The 18,798-nt window shown below is 51.6% G+C and overlaps 2 protein-coding genes across 2 annotated transcripts in view; one reads left to right on the plus strand and one right to left on the minus strand.

Moving 5' to 3' along the window:
- LOC147724898 (general transcription factor II-I repeat domain-containing protein 2-like) overlaps positions 1 to 15,489 on the minus strand; it is a 72,337-nt gene extending 56,848 nt beyond the window's left edge. Inside the window, exon 1 of the mRNA XM_086966423.1 lies at positions 15,422 to 15,489. The gene's annotated coding sequence lies outside the window, so the exon portion shown is untranslated. The remainder of the gene's footprint in view (positions 1 to 15,421) is intronic.
- A 475-nt stretch (positions 15,490 to 15,964) lies between these two features.
- The window catches only part of EXOSC4 (exosome component 4), a 31,300-nt gene continuing 28,466 nt past the window's right edge, over positions 15,965 to 18,798 (plus strand). Inside the window, exon 1 of the mRNA XM_086966425.1 lies at positions 15,965 to 16,292. Coding sequence (XP_086822551.1) covers positions 16,122 to 16,292 — 171 coding nt within the window. The 5' untranslated portion in view covers positions 15,965 to 16,121. The remainder of the gene's footprint in view (positions 16,293 to 18,798) is intronic.

The raw sequence follows: 18,798 nt of genomic DNA on the forward strand, positions 1-18,798 counted from the left end.
CCAGCTCCCCCACATCCCCCGCCCACGCCGCCCGCAGCTTCTGTAGGTCAGAGGAACAATGTCGCACCAGGGACTGGTACATAAGGGACAGTTTTTTTTGCCTGGAAACTCCCCCATAAACAGTTGGGCCTCGAGTGGGCTAAAGTCTGGGAGAGTATCAATTCCCGTCAGATACGGTGTCAGAGCATGTCGAAATTGGAGGAACCGAAAGAATTGAGAACAGGGAATCCCAAATTCGTTCTGCAGATCTAAGAAAGACTTCAAGGTATCACCCAACATGACATCCCCCAAAGAGGAGATACCTATTGCGTCCCACCCACCGAAACCCCTTAGGGTCTCCAAGTGGGGGAAGCGGCCGTTGCTCCAAAGAGGGGCCTCCCGAGTAAGGACATTCCACCATTTCATCCTGCGCAGCGCCTGCAGCCAGATAGAGAAAACCCCTTGCGTGGAGGATGGAAGAACCCGCTTAAGCAGCGCCGAATAGAGTAAGGTGTGAATGGACGACGAGCCCATCAGGTGGCACTCCACCGCATAAGCTGGATCACCCCTGTCGCCGTACCACCCGTCGTTGAGGACCAAGAGATGCGCTGCCTGATAGTATTGGAGGATATCTGATGTGGCAAGGCCCCCCGCGTATGTGGATAGGAAGCATGTCCGGAGGGCCACCCTTACGGTCCCCCTCCCACAGAAATCCGCCCAGCGCCAAGTTGACCTGCTGAACTCAGCGGGGTGGGATAGGGTAGGGATGTTTCTGCAGTTGGTACACAAGCCGTAGGAGCGCCACCATTTTGAATATTGCCGATCTACCATAAAGAGACAATGGCATACGAGACCACACCTTCAGATCTGCCCGTGTGAGATCCCAAACCGGAGCAAGGTTACGAGCTCGGGAGACGCCCGCACTCTCGGACAAATAGACTCCCAGGTACTTCATCCCCCGCAGCAGCCAACTGTATGTTCACCGCCCATTCACAGACCATCCGTCCGTCGTCCAGGACCCACAAGGTGGATTTACCCGGGTTCACATACAGACCGGAGGATTCCCCGAAAATCTGCAGGATGTGCAGCAGACACGGCCCCGACCGATCAAGGTCCGTGAGAAAGAAAAGCACATCATCTGCGTACAACGCTATTTTATCAGTAAGGCCGGGGGACCATCGGAAGCCCTTGAGCTGGGCGTCAATCCGCACCCACGCAGCTAAAGGCTCCATAGCCAGCGCGAACAGGTACAGGGAGAGGGGACACCCCTGTCGTGTACCCCTCCGAACTGGAAAAGGCAGAGAAACCGCTCCCCCAACACGCACGGAAGCAGTGAGACCAGTATACAACAGCTGTACGTAGGCCAGAAAGCGAGGACCCAAGTTGAGGCGTCGTAACAGGGCAAATGAATACGTCCAGCGCAAAGGAATACGTCCAGCACAAAGAATCAAAGGCACGATCCATATCCGCTAAGAACAATGCAGCCGGCTCACCTAAACTCCTCCAGGCAGAGATCGCCATCTGGGTCCGCCTGATATTCTGCCGGGTCGCCCTCCGCGGCATGAAGCCCGCCTGGTCCGGGTGGACCAGGTCGACGATATAAGGCTTGAGCCTGTCAGCTAGGGTCTTGGCCAAAACCTTGGCCTCCGTGTGAAGTAGCAGTATTGGGCGGTAGGACACGTGGCTCTCCGGGGTTCGGCCCGGCTTCAAAAAGACCACCACCTCGGCGTGCCTCCAGTCCGGCGGGAGCACTCCACTCTCCCGCGCCTCCTCAATTAACGGACGCAGACGGGGGCCCAGCTGCACATGAAATCTCTTAAAAAATTCACAGGGGAACCCGTTGGGGCCGGGCGCCTTACTGGGGTTGAGTTCGCCCAAGGCCGTGCCCAGCTCCTCATCAGTGAACAGCTTGTCTAGTATGTCTCGCGCCTCGTCAGGGACCGACCACGGGGGGAGGTCATCTATGAACCGCTGAAGGACCTCAGCCGACAGGCACTCCTGAGGTGTGTAGAGCCCCTCATAATATGCGGCAAAGCTCTCCGTAATAGCAGACGGCTCCGAAACCGGCGATCCCGCTGAGTCCAACAACTGGGTCAGCGGCTGGGCGTGGAAAGCGCCCTGACATAGGCGGTGGAGCATCCTACAGGATTTGTCCCCTCACTGATACACCCGACTACGGGTAGCCAACCAGGCCTGTAGTGCCTCATCAAGTAGGACCGCTGCATACTGCTGCTGAGCCAGAACTAATTTCCGTCCTATAGATCTACCACCCTCCTCCCTACTCCTACGTTCCAATACTACCAACTCCGCCTCCCGCCGCACCAGATCCCGCCGCCTCTCCGCCTGGGCCGCCGCGCACCAGGATATATCCACCCCACGCAGGGTAGGTTTCAAGGCTTCCCAAAGGGTCGTCGGGGAGTCAACTGAGTCATGGTTGGTCGTCAAGTAATGGTCAATTTCCCGAGACATATGTTCTCTATAGTCAGTCTGTAGCAGATGCCATCCAGACATGCGCCATCGAAATGGGTGCCTGGCAGGCCCTACACGAAAGGTAAGGGCCACCGGTGAGTGATCGGATAGAGCCCTCGGTAGGATGTCCGAGGACACGATCCTCTGGGCCTGACCCCTGGGGACAAATAAGTAGTCCAGCCTGGAAAACGAGCCATGCACAGAGGAGAAATAGGTGTACTCTCGGCGTGCGCCATGCCCATACCTCCAGAAGTTCACCCAGTCCAGGCTCGTGGCGAGGACACGAAGCCTGTTGGAGGGGTCCCTCTGCATCCACGCCCGCGTCAGTCGCCCCCCTCTGCCACCGACCCATGCGTATGTCCATTACATCATTCCAATCCCCCCCCCCAACTATAGCAAGGGTGTCCGGCATTTCATTCCAGAGGGACATGACCTTCTCTGCCAGGGACCACTGCAGCGGGGGCGGGGCATAAATGCTACCAAGTGTCACCCTGTCGCCCCCAACTCTCCCCTGGACAAAGATGTACCTGCCCTGAGGGTCGGAGCAACTCCGTTCGTGTACAAAGGAAACTCTGCGATGTAAAAGGACAGCAATCCCCCGGGAGCCCCTCGTGAACCCTGCATGGTATGCATGTGTGTATCCGAAGCGTTGTAAGCAAAGCGCCCTTGTACCGAGTAGGTGGGTCTCCTGAAGCAGCAAAGCATCTACCCCGGCCCTCTTGGCATATCGGAGAATCGCCCCCGATTCACTTTATCCAACACCCTCGCATATTCCAACTCAAAATACGTAGTGTGCCTGGAGCTACTCGCCCCATCCTGAACAGTCGACATTGGAAAAGGGCATTGCATGGGCAGCGGAGGCCCCGACGGTCCAGCATGTAAACATCACAGTGTACAGACAGCAGCAAAATAAGCGCAACCAAAGCCACTCCCCACCAGAACACTACCCCCAACACCCCCCTCCGCCCCCCAACATGGAAGTACTTGTTGCGGTCGGATCGTGGCATGGCCCCCAACAGGGCACCGAAAGCCACCCCCTCCAATGGATCCCCCGAACATATCCCATTACTAGGGAGTCACCACCCCTACCCACCCACTCTTACAGGGCAGGTGTCCAGCCCAATACAGGGCACCTGAGCATTCCAAGAGCAACCATAGAGTTCAATGTGAAAGTCGCAGTCTTCATTTCACTCCACCCTGCAGCCCCTGTTCCGGACCAGGCTGCAGGGACGCGGATCCCGCACGAGATGCGGGGCCAGACCCGGATCTTCTACGACGCCTCCGTTGACTTCTCAGTCCCTCACGGACCACTCCACTCGAGGAAGAGTCGGAGTCGCCTCCGAAGGGCGCACTGACCTTGATCTTAACTGTCTCGTCTGTCCATTGAAACACTTCCTCCGGGGAATGAAAAAATAGCGTGCAGGACTTCTAGATGACACGCAGTCTTGCGGGATAGAGCAAGGCATATTGAAGTTTGAGGCCACGGAGACGGGCCTTGGCTGCTAGAAACGATTGCCTCTGCTGCTGAACCATCTTCGTGTAATCCGGGAAGATGAGCATAGTAGCGTTGTCAAGCATGAGTGGAGCCTTCACTCTCGCCTGTCTCAGGATAGCGTCCCGGTCAGAGTAATTTAAGAACTTAGCGATAATCGGCCTCGGGCGCGCACCCACAGAAAGCTTCTGCATGAGGGCCCGATGGGCCCGCTCCACAACGAAGCAGCGGGTAAGAGTATCCGGGGGAGCCAACCCTCCAGCCATTGGGCCAAGAAGCGTTCCACGTTGTCCCCCTCGCAACCCTCTGGAAATCCAACAAAGCGCAGGTTGTTCCGCCACGCCCACCCTTCTGCGTCTTCCACCCGCATGGCCAGGCCCTTCTGTAGCTTCTCCATCGCTGCCATCTTCTTCTTTAGCACAGAGACGTTGTCTTCCACTTCGGAAATGCGGGTCTCCACACTGGTAATTTGCTCGACCGCGTTCCGTAAATCTTGGCGGAAAAGTGTGACATCCACCCCAACTGCTCCAGTCTTAGCATCCAACATGTCTCTGGATGGCGTGATCGCAGTCAACAACGCCGCGTTATCCGGGGCCGGAGCCTGCGACTCGGCAGCGCCGGACGCCAAGCAGGCTTCAGTGAATTTGTCCAGTGTCCCTTGCTTAGAGTGACCGCCACCCGCCTGGCCCCGCGTCATGGCGGCCGCAGCGGCGAGCCCAGGAACCTCTGCACGAACGACGGTCACTGTCCGGGACCCGCAGGTCAGTAGAGGTCCAGGCAGGCCCACCAGTCCACAACAGCTGCCCACTGGCCCACTCGACACTGCTCTTCAGAGAGCAGAGGTGGGAGAAGAGTTGCTAGGCGAGGTGCCATGTCCCCGCCGCGCCAGTCCAGGAGGGTGAATCCCCGGGCACCCCTCGAGCCCATGCACAGGACACCACCGACCACCTCCGGGGCCCGACCTGACCCCCGTGTCTCAAAGCCAAATAGTGCAGGTATAGTGTAGGTGGTCAAGCACAGTCAGGTCCTCCAGCGAGCAGCGCCCACACGGTCAAGCCTCAGGGCCCCCAATCCAAGCCACAGGCATAAAGTGCCGCTGCTAGCCTCGGTGTATCTCTAAGGGGGGCCCCCAGCACGGACACCACACCACAGGCCTCACGGATCAGCACACGACTCCCACTGGGGCCGATCTGGCCCCCGAGCTCCCAACCTTCTAGGGGGCCTCTGCCCATCAGGGCCACGCCGACCACAGGCAGGCTGCACTCACAGCAATGCACACGGTGCAGTTAGGCACTCCGGATCGCTCCTGCCAAGCCGGCCCACACACGGCAGGGCCCCCGGCACTCTCCTCAATCACAGGGCAGTCCAGCAGAGCCCCCAATGTGTCTCCATCCGCAGGCCTCTCCAGGGAGCTCGTGGGGACCCAAAATGCCGGCCGCCGCCAGAGCCGGCTTCCCCGCTGCCCGGCCGGGCCCCGCGGCGCTTCTCTTCGCCCCCCCTGGGGTTGATGGCAGGCCCCCAGGCACAGGATGTTGGCGCGCTCAGCTCCGCTGGACCGCGAGCAAGCCAGGCTCCGGTCGCCGCCGCCTCTCCAGCTCCCAGCCGCCCCAGCAAAGCACGTCCGGCCTGGGGAGCGCCAAAATCGAGGCCCCGGTCGCAGGCCCAGCCGGACCTGGCAGGCCCCTCCGCTTCACCGGGCCTCCGCACGTCCCACGGAGCCGCCACAAAGCTACCGCCTTAGCTATCTATCTGTCGCCCTCCCTCTATCTGTCGCCCTCCCTCTATCGCCCTCACTCTATCCATCTATCGACCTTACTCTATCTATTGCCCTCCCTCTATCTATCGCCTTCCCTCTTTCTATCTATCGCCTTCCCTTTATCTATCTATCGCCCTCCCTCTATCTATCTATCGCCCTCCCTCTATCTATCTATCGCCCTCCCTCTATCTATCTATCGCCCTCCCTCTATCTATCTATCGCCCTCCCTCTATCTATCTATCGCCCTCCCTCTATCTATCTATCGCCCTCCCTCTATCTATCTATCGCCCTCCCTCTATCTATCTATCGCCCTCCTCTATCTATCTATCGCCCTCCCTCATCTATCGCCCTCCCTCATCTATCGCCCTCCCTCATCTATCGCCCTCCCTCTATCTATCGCCCTCCTCTATCTATCTATCGCCCTCCCTCTATCTATCTATCGCCCTCCCTCTATCTATCTATCGCCCTCCCTCATCTATCTATCGCCCTCCCTCATCTATCGCCCTCCCTCATCTATCGCCCTCCCTCATCTATCGCCCTCCCTCATCTATCGCCCTCCCTCATCTATCGCCCTCCCTCATCTATCGCCCTCCCTCATCTATCGCCCTCCCTCATCTATCGCCCTCCCTCTATCTATTGCATCACCACAGTATTACTCAGCACCCCAACAGCATCACTCAAGGGCACCACAGCATCACTCAGGGGCATCACAACATCACTATGTGCTACCACACCATCACTGAACGCCACAGCATCACTTGTCGCCACCACAACATCACTCAGCGCCACCACAACCTCACTCAGCGCCACCACAGCACCAAACTGTGCAACCTTTCAACAACAACTGGTTCAAATATGTTCTACCAATGTTTCAAGCTTTATTACAAATGTCACAAAAAAATGTTAATATTTCACTTCTGTTCTATTTCCATTATAAATTAAAATAACTTTTATTTAAGTATTAATTTAATAAATTAAATTTTAAAAAATTAAAATCCATTGTTATTTGTAATATCAATACATCTAAGTCACGTAAATACAACACATATTGAATTACAAATGCTATAGGTGTCACATTTGGGAAAGTTAAAACTATTGGCATTTTAAATGACAAAAGCTATTATTCTAAGTGATAAGAGGGCTCCATTTTTCCCCATTCCTGGCCAGCACTTTTATAATATCATTGTTATCAGGTGTGTGGCTCCATAAGGTTCAATTAAAACGAACCAAGACTACAATAGACCTGGCACGTAAAAGAAAATTCACTGTGAGTGCTCCGCCTGGGAGGAGATGGTGCCACGTGCTGAGAAGTATCTAAGAGGCACTTTTGCCCATCGACAAAAGCTTGCAGAGGCTGGAGCTGATATCCTGCAGTGTTTCACACTCCTTAGTGGACACCGGCTGATCACAGCTTCCAAATTAGAAGTGGAAATCCACTCTTTGTAGTAGTTTCCAGCACGTTTTCCCTGCCACAGTGTGATACGTGCTCCTCACAGAGTGACAATGTAAAGTGAATTGATATTGTGAGACGGTGGTACCATGAGAGTTTACAGGTCTGCTACAACTCCCAGAATGCACTGACGAGTTAAATAAGAAAACAGATGTGAAAGTCGTGCCCAGTGACATGGAGTCATTCGGTAAGCCTACTCTAGTGCTTAATTTGTAAAAAATAAAAAAAATTAAGTAAGCACTAAGGCCCTTGTGAAGAGCCCCCTGCAGCTTCCACCACCCATTGCCACTGCCAGCCCTGCCAATTACAGCACCAGCACAACTACTAAACATCACGCTCCTACAAGTGTGACAATTCTGACTATTACAGGCCCCCAAAGGGGAGAAGATGTGGCCTTACGGCAAGAGATGTCAACCTCAAAGCTGAGGAACAGAGTTAGAGTTTCAGCAGGGACACTCAACATCTTGTGATTCTGGGCCAATCACTTAATCTCTCTGTGCCTAACAAAACAAGCATTGGAAAAGCCAATAGGTCTCACCTTTGGGGCGTTATAAGTGTTTAGACAGAGCTATTGGCTATGTTAATGTTTTTAATATGTGTTGTAGAGCATTGCGAATGTTGTGCAGCATGTTGTAAATGTAAAGTTATAGTAAAAAAAGTGTTATAACTATTTCTGTCACCTTATAACTAACCGAAAAAACATTATATACAACTGAGGTATTGTACTAAAAACCAAAATGAATACAAAAAATGTGTTCTAGTTTATTTGTTTACGCAATGCTGTCAATTTTTCTTTGCTTGTTGCAATTAATTTTTGTTATCGTTTTTATTGTTAGGTGTGGGATATAAACAAAGGGAGGTGGATGTTGTGAAATAGTATTTTAAATTAGATAGGAGTAGTGGAGAGTTATTGTGGAGAATTAATAAATTCCAAACTGAAGTGATGTGGAGTAATGCTGAGGTGGTTGTGAGTAGTGGCGGAGGTGATGCTCAGGTGATCCGGAATAATATTGAGGTAATGCTGAAGTGGTGGTGCGCTGGTTCCGAGGTGATGCTGAATGATACATAGGTGGTACTGAGTGATGCTGAGGTGGTGCTGAGCGATGTTACGGTGATGAGTTATGCTGATCTTGTGTTGCTGAACTGGTGCTTATGTGGTGCCAAGTGATGTTTTTGTTCTGGGTCTCAACAAATGCCGACGTCACCCTCAGCACCGCCGAACACCTCCACTTCCAGATCCACACCGACCACAACACCACCCTCAGAGGAACCCTTGTCTGCAGACCCGCCGGACCCCGACCACAGTTCAGCGACTCCATCGCCGACTTTGTCAGCACACACGCCCTCGCCTCCATGGACTACATCCTCCTTGGGGACCTGAACTTCCACCTCGAGAACAACAATGACACCAACTCCACCACCCTGATCAACAACCTCGCCAACCTCGGACTCAGGCAACTCGTCACAACACCTACCCACTCCGCCAGCCACACGCTTGACCCCTTCTTCTTTGCAAGCTCCCACATCTCCTTCAACCACACCACTGAGCTTCACTGGACCACCGTTGCATCCACTTCACCTTCCGGAAACCCACCACACACCCAACAGATGCAGTGCCGCTGCTGGAGCAAAGTCACCGAAGACCAGCTATCCACCACCCTCGACCGCAGGCCACACGCTGACCCAACCGACCCAGACACCGGCACACGCAACCTTAGACACTTGAACAACGACTGCGCCAACAACCTCGCCCCGCTCAAGAAGCCCTCCAAAAGCCTCACCAGCAAGAAAGCCAGCTGGTTCACGGAAGACCTCCAGGCCTCCAAGCAAACCTGCCAAAAGCTGGAGAAGAACTGGATCTGGGAACGAACACCAGAAAGCTACACAGCCCACAAGAATACCACCCTCAGACACCACCACCTCATCAGATCCACCAAACGGGCCTCCTTCAAAGACCGCCTAGACAACAATGAGCTCTTCAACATTGTGAAGGAACTCTCCAACCTCAGCTCCAACACCAACGACATTCCCATCCTCGCAAGACCTATGCGACTCGCTGGCCACCTTCTTCCATCACAAGACCGCAGACATCCACGACAGCTTCAACACCACGACCGCCCCAACATCCACTGAGACCGCCACCCCCATGACCACCATCCGCACCAACCGCCTGTTCTCCTGGACCAACATCAACAACACCATCAAGTTCATTAACACCGTCCACTCTGGATCCCCATCAGACCCTTGCCCACACCATATCTTCAACAATGCCAGCACCACCATCGCACCCCATCTACGGAGAGCCATCAGCATCTCCTTCGAGACAGCGACCTTCCCGGAGAGCTGGAAACACGCAGAGATCAACGCCTTACTCAAGAAACCCAAACACATTTTCATGCTTCCGTTCCCGGCGAAGGTCATCGAGAAGGCCGTCAACAAACAACTCACCAGCTTCCTCGAGGAGAACAGCATCCTAGACCCTTCCCAGTTTGGGTTTCGCAGCAACCACAGCACCGAAACTGCCCTCATCGCCACCACCGATGACATCAGGACCCTGCTAGACAACGGAGAAACCACGGCCCTCATTTTCCTGGAACGGTCAGCCGCCTTCGACACGGTCTGCCACCGCACACTACGAACACGTCTCCACGGAGCCGGAATCCAAGAGAAGGCCCTGAATTGGACCACCTCCTTTCTCTCCATCAGAAAACCGAGCATCCGCTTCCCCCCTTCCGCTCCGAAGCCACCGAGATCATCTGCGGCATACCCCAGGGCTCATCCCTCAGCCCGACGCTGTTCAACATCTAAATGGCACCACTCGCCCACGTAGCCCGACTGCACGACCTCAACATCATCTCCTACGCCGATTAAACCCAGCTGATCCTCTCCCTCGCCAAGGACCCCCACACCGCCAAAACCAACGTCCGCGAAGGAATGAAGGCTGTCACTGATTGGATGAACAGCTGACTAAAGCTGAACTCGGACAAGACGGAGGTCCTCGTCCTCGGATCCACCCCCTCGGCCTGAGAGGACTCCTGGTGGCAGACTGCACTAGGGACAGCTCCAACACCCACAGACCACGCACACAACCTAGCGGTCATCCTCGACTACACCCTCTCCATGACGAAGAAGGTCAACGCTGTCTTTTCCTCCTGCTTCAACACCCTCCGCAAGATCTACAAGTGGATCCCCACTGAAACAAGAAAGACTGTGACCCAGGCCCTCATGAGCAGCAGACTGGACTACAGAAACACCCTCTACTCAGGAGCCTCGGCCAAACTCCTGACACGGCTGCAATGCATCCAGAACGCCTCCGCATGCCTGATCCTCGACATCCCTCGCCGCATCACACCCCACCTGAGGGACCTGCACTGGCTCTCCGTCAACAAGAGAATAACCTTCAAACTCATCACCCACGCACACAAGGCACTCCACAACACCGGACCAGCGTACCTCAACACCCGACTCTGCTTCTACACCCCCACCGCCAGCTCCGCTCCGCTCCGCAGACCGCGCCCTCGCCGCTGCCCTCTGCATCCGAAGAGTGACCACCGGCGGCAGATCATTCTCCAGACCCAAGACCTACTGACCTTCAGAAGACTCCTCAAGACCTGGCTCTTCGAACAGTAGCACCCCCACCTACCCCCTTCCCCCTCCTTAGCGGCTTGAGACCCTCACGGGTAGGTAGCGCGCATTACAAATACTATGATTGATTGATTGAGGTGTTGCTGTATTGATGCTGAAGTGGTGCTGCGTTGGTTCTGAATTGCTGCTGGTGTGGGGCTGTGGAGGTGCGGAGCTGGTTTTGCACTGATGTGGAGGTGATGCTGTGCTAATGCTGTGATGGTGCAGTTTTGATAATGAGGTGTTGCTGCAGTGCATCTGAGGTAGTGCTGTGCTGATGGTGACTTGTTGCTGCACTGGTGGTGGTGCACTGATGAGGTGTTACTGTGTTGGTGCTAACATTGTTATGTGGTGATAAGGTGCTTAGGAGATGCTGTGCTGGTGCTTAGGTGGTGCCAAGTGATGCAGAGGTGCTGCTTAGTGATGCAGTTGTGGTGCTAAGTGATGTTGTGGTGTTGGTGAATGATACTTAGGTGGTGCTGAGTGAGGTGGTTGTTTGCTGGTGGAAGGTGGTGCTGAGTGATACTGATGTGGTACCAAGTGATATTGAGGGGGTGTTGTGTGATGCTACGGTGGTGCTGACTGGTGCTAGGGTGGTGCTGACTGATGCTGAGGTGGTGCAGAGTGATGCTGGGGTGGTGCTGACTGATGCGGAGGTGGTGCAGAGTGATGCTGAGGTGGTGCAGAGTGAAGATTTGTCAAAGGTAGCACGCATCACAGCTGCCAGAGGTGTGAAAGGAAGCGTGCATCACGGTGCTGAAAAAACGTAAATGTTAAAAGGTGCGGTCAATTTTTAAGCTGTGCACTGTGCAGTGGGGTGAAAGGAAGAACGCACCACAGCTGTGCAATAAGGTGAAAGGAAGCACGCACCATGGCTGTGCACTGGGGTGGAAGGAGGCACACACATATATCTGCACTGTGCAGTGTTGTGAAAGGAAGCACGCACAACTAATGTGCAGTGGGATGAAAGGAAGCCCTCGCCACAGCTGTGTGCTGTGCAATGGGGGGGGGGAGGAAGCATGCGCCACAGCTGTGCATCGTGCAGAGATGTCAATGGTAGCATGCACCACAGCTGCGCAGAGATGTCAAAAGAAACACGCACCACAGTGATGAAAAAAGTGAATGTTAAAAGGTGCGCTCCATTTTGAAGCTGTGTACTGTGCAATGGGGGGGAAAGGAAGCACGCACCACAGCTGTGTACTGTGCAGAGATGTCAAAGGTTGCATGCACCACAGCTGCGCATGGGTATGAAAGGAAGCATGCACCACAGCGCTGAAAAAACACGAATGCTAAAAGGTGCTGTCAATTTTTAAGCTGTGTACTGTGCAATGGGGGGGAAGGAAGCACACACCACAGCTGTGCACTGTGCAGAGATGTGAAAGGTAGCACACACCACAGCTGCTCAGAGGCATTATTTAACAGCCGGTGCCAGCAAGCGCGCACAAAAAGCAAGTGCTAATAATTAAGTGCCCATATGCGCACCGGCATACATCAGCTCAAATTAAGCCCCCAGCAAGGGCCTGCGTTACGCCCCTGGATCAAGAGAGTCCGAAAAGCAATGTGAGAAAAGAAAACACACACCACGGCTGCGCAGAGGTGTGAAAGGAAGCGCGCACCACAGTGATGAAAAAACGCTAATGTTAACATTTTTAAGATGGTACCGGAAAAAGAGGTGACAATAGAGGCCAAATACAGAGAGTACAGTAAATGTCTTTACAATAACATACAAATATAACGGTGCAGGAAGAGAGTGCTGACATACGAGTGCTGGAAAAAGAAGTGAGCAATATTGTAGCTGTGAGGTCAGTCCCTTGGCTGGGGTGAAGGGGACGCGCCTTGCTAGTATCTTATTGTCATGAATGTGAGTGCTGGAAAAGAAGCGCGCACTCTTGTGGCGGTGGGGTCTGTCCCTTGGGGAGGGTGGATGGGACGCGCCTTGGAAGGAAATCTGCAACGTCTTGAAATGAAACACGATCCACAACAGATGGCGCTGCTGCGCGCTCCTGACAGCTAAACGCTGTGGGAGTAAAAACATTTTTAGAAAAGTTGGGACATGCACCGGTCTTTGACCCATTGCGTGCTTTCATTTTTGAAAGCCACACGCAAAGGCCAATAGCATGTGTGAAAAATCGAACACCACACGCACGAGTTTGCAGAAAGTCTGAAGTGATTCCAAGAGGCCTTCTTCGTGAGCAGCGCAGCGCTAGGCTCCACCTAAAAACCAATGTGTCTGCCTCTAACGCAACTGGTGCTCGTGTAAAGCGCTCTGATACCGTCAGGTCCAGTTTGCGAAATATAACCCCCCCCTACACCACCTCTCCCCAAAGCCAAAAAAGCGAGAAGAATGGCTGGGGCCCCAGGTTTTAACAATTGTTTATGTGTATTTAATTAAGAACCAACTGTTGTTCTCATCTCTAAATTACGGTACAAAAGAGGGTGGTGATGGACGGAGCATCTGAATCAAACACTCACACCCAGTCAAAAGATCTGGGTTTAATCCATCCCCGTTCTTTAGCCCACTCTGCCACCCCAGTTCAGACATGGCTATATGCAAATCAGTCTGACCCTGTGCCTCATGGGAACAGTCCAGCCCGAACTGACAAGCCCTGTCTTCCTTGGACCGGAAACAAGCTTCCGAGGACCGGTTTCTGGCATTCCAGCCGTCTTCAGCCCGGCTTGCTTGAATCCAGTGGCAAAGTGAGCAAGGGACTCAAGTCCGAGCATACCCTGCCACACTTATGGCGGCCAAAAGCGGTACAAAAGGGGGTGGTGATGGACGGAGCATCTGAATCAATCAAACACTCACACCCAGTCAAAAGATCTGGGTTTAATCCATCACCGTTCTTTAGCCCACTCTGCCACCCCATTTCAGACATGGCTATATGCAAATCAGTCTGACCCTGTGCCTCATGGGAACAGTCCAGCCCGAATTGCCAAGCCATGTCTTCCCTGGACCGGAAACAAGCTTCCGAGGACCGGTTTCTGGCATTCCAGCCGTCTTCAGCCCGGCTTGCTTGAATCCAGTGGCAAAGGTGATGGATTAAACCCAGATCTTTTGACTGGGTGTGAGTGTTTGATTGATTCAGATGCTCCGTCCATCACCCCCCCCCCCCCCCTTTTGTACTGCATCTCTAAATTAGGCAAACAGCACCACCATGTGCCAGACTGTCTAAAGTGCCGGTGTTGACAATTAAGTACAGGTGTTAAGAACCGGAAACCATCAGCTCAAATTTAGCACTGCCCTACTCACAAATGACTGATCAGTCAGCAACACCAAAATAATGCATTCCTGATGCCTGTAAAAATATGACTGTTCGGTTGAGGAAGGTACTTACATCACAGAGGGCTCTTGATATTCCACACCAGATGATTGGGGGACAACTATTGCAGTTAGGGCAGTTCCTTGGCTAGACTGAAAAGATTCAAGTCCAGGGATGGGGTTCTTGCCACCAGTTGATGAAATTACTGCACTTGTGAGAAAGTGTACCTCAAATGGTCACACCCAAAACATGGAAAAGCCACACACTAGCATACATGAAATGTGAAAATTTCAGACTAAAGATCACTAGAAAATTGGGAGTGCTAAAAGTATTCCCTTCATCGATTTCGAACTGAGACACCTGCCAGACTTTCATATTGGATACTTTAGATGCATGCCTATCTTAGGTGCTAGAAGAATGGGGCAGGGGTGCTGCAGAACGCACAAAATAACCATGCTGAAATTCAAAAGGTAAATGAGCAATAAAGATGCCTCTAAATGTTGTTATTTATATTATCACATGTACTGTGCATTCAAAAGAGGAGGTTAAATGTCATGATATGTCTTCTGAATTATTCTTTTAAAAGGGAGGTTGGTGTATATTTTTTTTTTCTCCAACAGCAAACTTACAGGATTTTGTTAACTGAACTATAACAATCTTGCTGTATACAGTGGGTGTGAAAGGAAAGGCTGTTTTGATCACACAACAAAAGGCATCAGTAAAAAACAAAACACCTGAAATTGAACTGTTCAAATATTTCCGACTATATCAGCAAGTTCGAAAACATAAATGAAGCACTTCTTTGGAATTTGAAAAGTGATGGAAACAAGAATTTAATAAAATCAAAACAAATTAATACACTTGGTGGTGCACAAATTAACTTTTCGCTGAAATCTGATTTCCACACATTGTTCTTGCGATGTAGTTTCATTGGTGAAACTGTTGCGTCACTATGCTTTAGAAATATACAACAAATTGCTTCAAAATGACCGCCAGCTACATACATCCAATAGATCCGATTCAGACGCGAGACTCGCGATTTATTAAACCAAAAAAATGGCCTTAGTTTGGCTTTCCTCAGCCTGAAATTGCATGTTTCAACAGAAGTCAAAGGGAGATATACATTTTCCCGATATCTTTTTTTTTTTTCAATCTCACACTTCTTTCTTCTAAAATGTTGCCAGGTACGATACTATAGCCTTACTTATCTCCTGGTGAGTGCATTAACTACGTTTTTTGCTTGAGTGGCGTTTGGATTTTCCACAATATATATCACTTCAGTGATGTGGACGGCGGCATTCCACTGGCACCTTGTCTATACAACCACCTACTAGTCTGAAGTTTGTTTCAGGTTTGATCCTCCACACCCAAGGTTAAACGAGGCTACTTACCTCCCCGCCTTATCTTCAACGTAGAACCTAGATTTCGACCCCAGCGAATAGGCACTGTGATGTGGTCAGAGGAAACAAACATCGAAATTGGAGCGCAAATAAGCACATGTGTGACACCGTCGTACTGAGTGCACGTAAACAACGCGGCCATTTTACAGTGGAACAGTTGTTATACTCAATGCACCAAATGTCCTCCAGCAGCAAGCAAAGCTTTGTTTATAAGTATAGTATATACTTTTTTCCTTTTTTGATATGTATTATTCATCTTATTGTTATTATTATTATATGAATACCATAGTTAATAATATATTACTTAATATATCAGAAATGAACAGGGCCTATATCAGGCGTTTTACTACAAGAGTGTTTACGCTTTTGTACAATGATATTACCGAATTATTTATATCTAATGTGGAATTCCCTTTGTATTTGGCTTCGGGTCACTCCTTTTAAAGATGGCCTTCTTCGTTGAGAATTTTCGCAGCATTCTACCCTTAATTTGATGTTCTGAGCATATTAGAGACAAGTGTTGAGCCTTCCAGTAGTACGAAGGAAGAAAGATCACTGCCCGCAGAGCCTGTCTCAGGCGGAAATGGCGTCATGGTGATCAGCATGCCGGGAGAGGTAGTATTTTGGTCTCTCTTTGCCCAAGCTAGTGCACGGTTTGTAGTCTGTCCGTGCTTCCTCGCGGGCCGCTGACATGGCGGGAATGGAGCTGCTGTCTGACCAGGGCTACCGGGTCGACGGGCGGAAGCCGGGTGAGTTGCGCAAGATTCAGGCCCGCATGGGGGTCTTCGCGCAGGCCGACGGATCCGCGTACATCGAGCAGGGCAACACCAAGGCGCTGGCTGTGGTGTACGGGCCGCATGAGGTGAGCCTCGACTGGTGATGTTTTATTTAGCGCAAACTGGACCTGCAGGTACTGGAGCACTTTACATGGGCACCGGTTACATTACACAAGGACTCCTTCATTTTTGGTAGGCGGGGGAAGATTAAGTTAGTTTCTGTTGTCTGTAACTTAAGGACAATCATCCTTACCTGTTGCTTGGCCAACATGTTATTGTATGTTAACGGAGCTTGTTTAGCGCATGGCTACCCCAGCAACGGGGCGTCCCAGCGCCAGTGGACAGGCAGCAGTGGTGGCAAGTGAAAGGCTAAGTGTAAGGACAGCCAGACAATGCCTATAGAGTAGGGCGCCATGGGGCAGACACTCACCACGCAGGCGTCCCCGGCTATATGGTGGAAAATAGCCAGGTTTTAATCTGTTTCCTGAAAGCCCAGTGATTTTGAGTGCGGTGAGCCGTGATTGGAATAGAGTTGCAGAGGGCAGGATCCTAAAAGAGCGCCCCCCCCAGCTCTGCTCCTGCGCACCCTGGGAGTACAAGCCAGGTGCAGGTCTGCAGAACGTAGTGCTCGAGTCGGCACATAGAGTGAGCAGAGCCCCTGCAAAATCTAGGGGCCCTGATCATACAGAATCTTATGGATGGTGCAGAGAGTCTTAAAATGAATACTCCTTTCGATTGGAAGCCAGTGTAGGCGGTGCAGGAGGTGGGAGGTGTGGCAGTGCTTAGGGAGGGCGAAAAGTGCGGGCAGCAGCATTCTGAGCCCGTTGCAGTTTCTTCGTGACCGTTTTGTTAGCACCCAGTAGAAGTCCGTTACAGTAATCAAGGCGAGACAAGACCACTGATTGAATAATCACTTGACGGATGGGCTCGGCAAAAAACTCTAAGATGGGTTTTAACCTGTGTAAGTGGCCGAAACAAGTACCTGCCACTTTTTTGGCATGCAGTTCAACAGAGAGGGAGTTGTCCATCAGGACCCCTACGTTCTTAACTGTGTTTTTCGGCTGGGGAGGGGTCCAGTACAGCGGGCCACCACTGATTAGTCCCATTTATGAGAGTCTCTTCCAACCAAGAGCACCTCCGTTTTTGAGGAATTGAGTTGGAGGTAGTTTTCCGTCAACCAATCTGAGATTGCCAAGACATCCTCCTGGAACCTCGGTCAAGGGCGGGGTTGTTAGAGAAGGTAAATAGCAGCTGCGCGTCATCCACATAAGATATCATACTGATCTCCCAGGCTTTGGCCAAAAGGCAGACGTACACGTTAAAGAGTGTAAGGCTCAACACAGAGCCCTGGGGGACGCCACAGCAGAGGGGGTACGTACTGGACTGTTATGGAGGGGCGTGGATCTGGAAGGAGCGATCAGATAAAAGAGATGCAAACCAGGCCCAAGCCGTGCCGCTGACCCCGATCTCCCTCAGTTGTTGGAGCAGAATCTCATAGGAGACCGTAACATCTCCCCGAATCGCAGAGCTGGAATGGTACAGAAAATAGGCACAGGAACCCCCCCCCCCCCCCAAAAAAGCATCACCCCAAATTAGTTTCCGGGACACATTGGAACACAGGGCTGCTGCAGATAGAAAGTTCTTGTTTTTGTGCCTCTGTGTAATAAAGAGGAACAGTTTCTGCAAAGTTATTACCCGGGACAGTTTCCAACTTGCCAGGACTCCCCCCTGTAAAAACAGGACAGTTGGCAACTATGCCCACCTCAGTAAATTTGATTGCTAAACATGTGGCCCTCGTTTGCGAACTGGGGCTAGCTTGCGATTGTAAAGACACACTGTATAGGTGTTTTTATTTTAAAAGTTTTATATAGCGCTAGCTCGACACGTAGGTATCAGAACGCTTTACATACACACAGTAAAACAGCAGAACGACAATAAATTACATAGTAGGTCTTAATTAAGGAAGCAAACCACAGGCAAAAATACAGCATGGAAATAAATATGCAGTGCAGCGGAGGGGAAGAAGGCAAAAAGAAAGGGCGAGAAAGACATAGTCCGATCACACACTATCCTGAAAAGTCCAGGGAGAGGGGAGACAACTTGGATAAAGAAGACTAGGGTAGTTGATGTTGGTCATGAAAGTATTTGTTTAGGAGATGGAGTTTCAGGTCCCTTTTTGAAACAGGAGAAGGCGTGGTTGCATCTTAGGACTCCAGGGAGAGCTTTCCATATCCTGGGAGAGTTGCCAGAGAACGATCGATATTGTTTTTTTTTTCTTTTTCACTTTTGGAGGAATAAGCAGGAGTGAGTTGGAGCTTCTTAGTGTTCTGGATTGGCCTGCTCCTAATCGGTTTGTTGTTTAAGTAGATGGGGGCAGGAGAGTGAAGGGTTTTCTGTGTGATGCAGGCCAATTTATAGATACATCTCCCTTCCATGGGAAGCCAATTGAGGCAGTTGAGGGCTGTAGTGATGTGTTCAAATCTTTCAACTCCACATACGAGTCAAGCGTACATGTTAGGACTGCTCTTAGAGGGGCTAGGTGAGATTTCGGAGTTCATGTAAGGATGGCGTTCCCGTAGTCGATCAGGGATT

The sequence above is a fragment of the Lissotriton vulgaris genome, chromosome 4_1 (assembly GCF_964263255.1).
Source record: "Lissotriton vulgaris chromosome 4_1, aLisVul1.2, whole genome shotgun sequence".
NCBI classification, from domain to species: Eukaryota; Metazoa; Chordata; class Amphibia; order Caudata; family Salamandridae; genus Lissotriton; species Lissotriton vulgaris.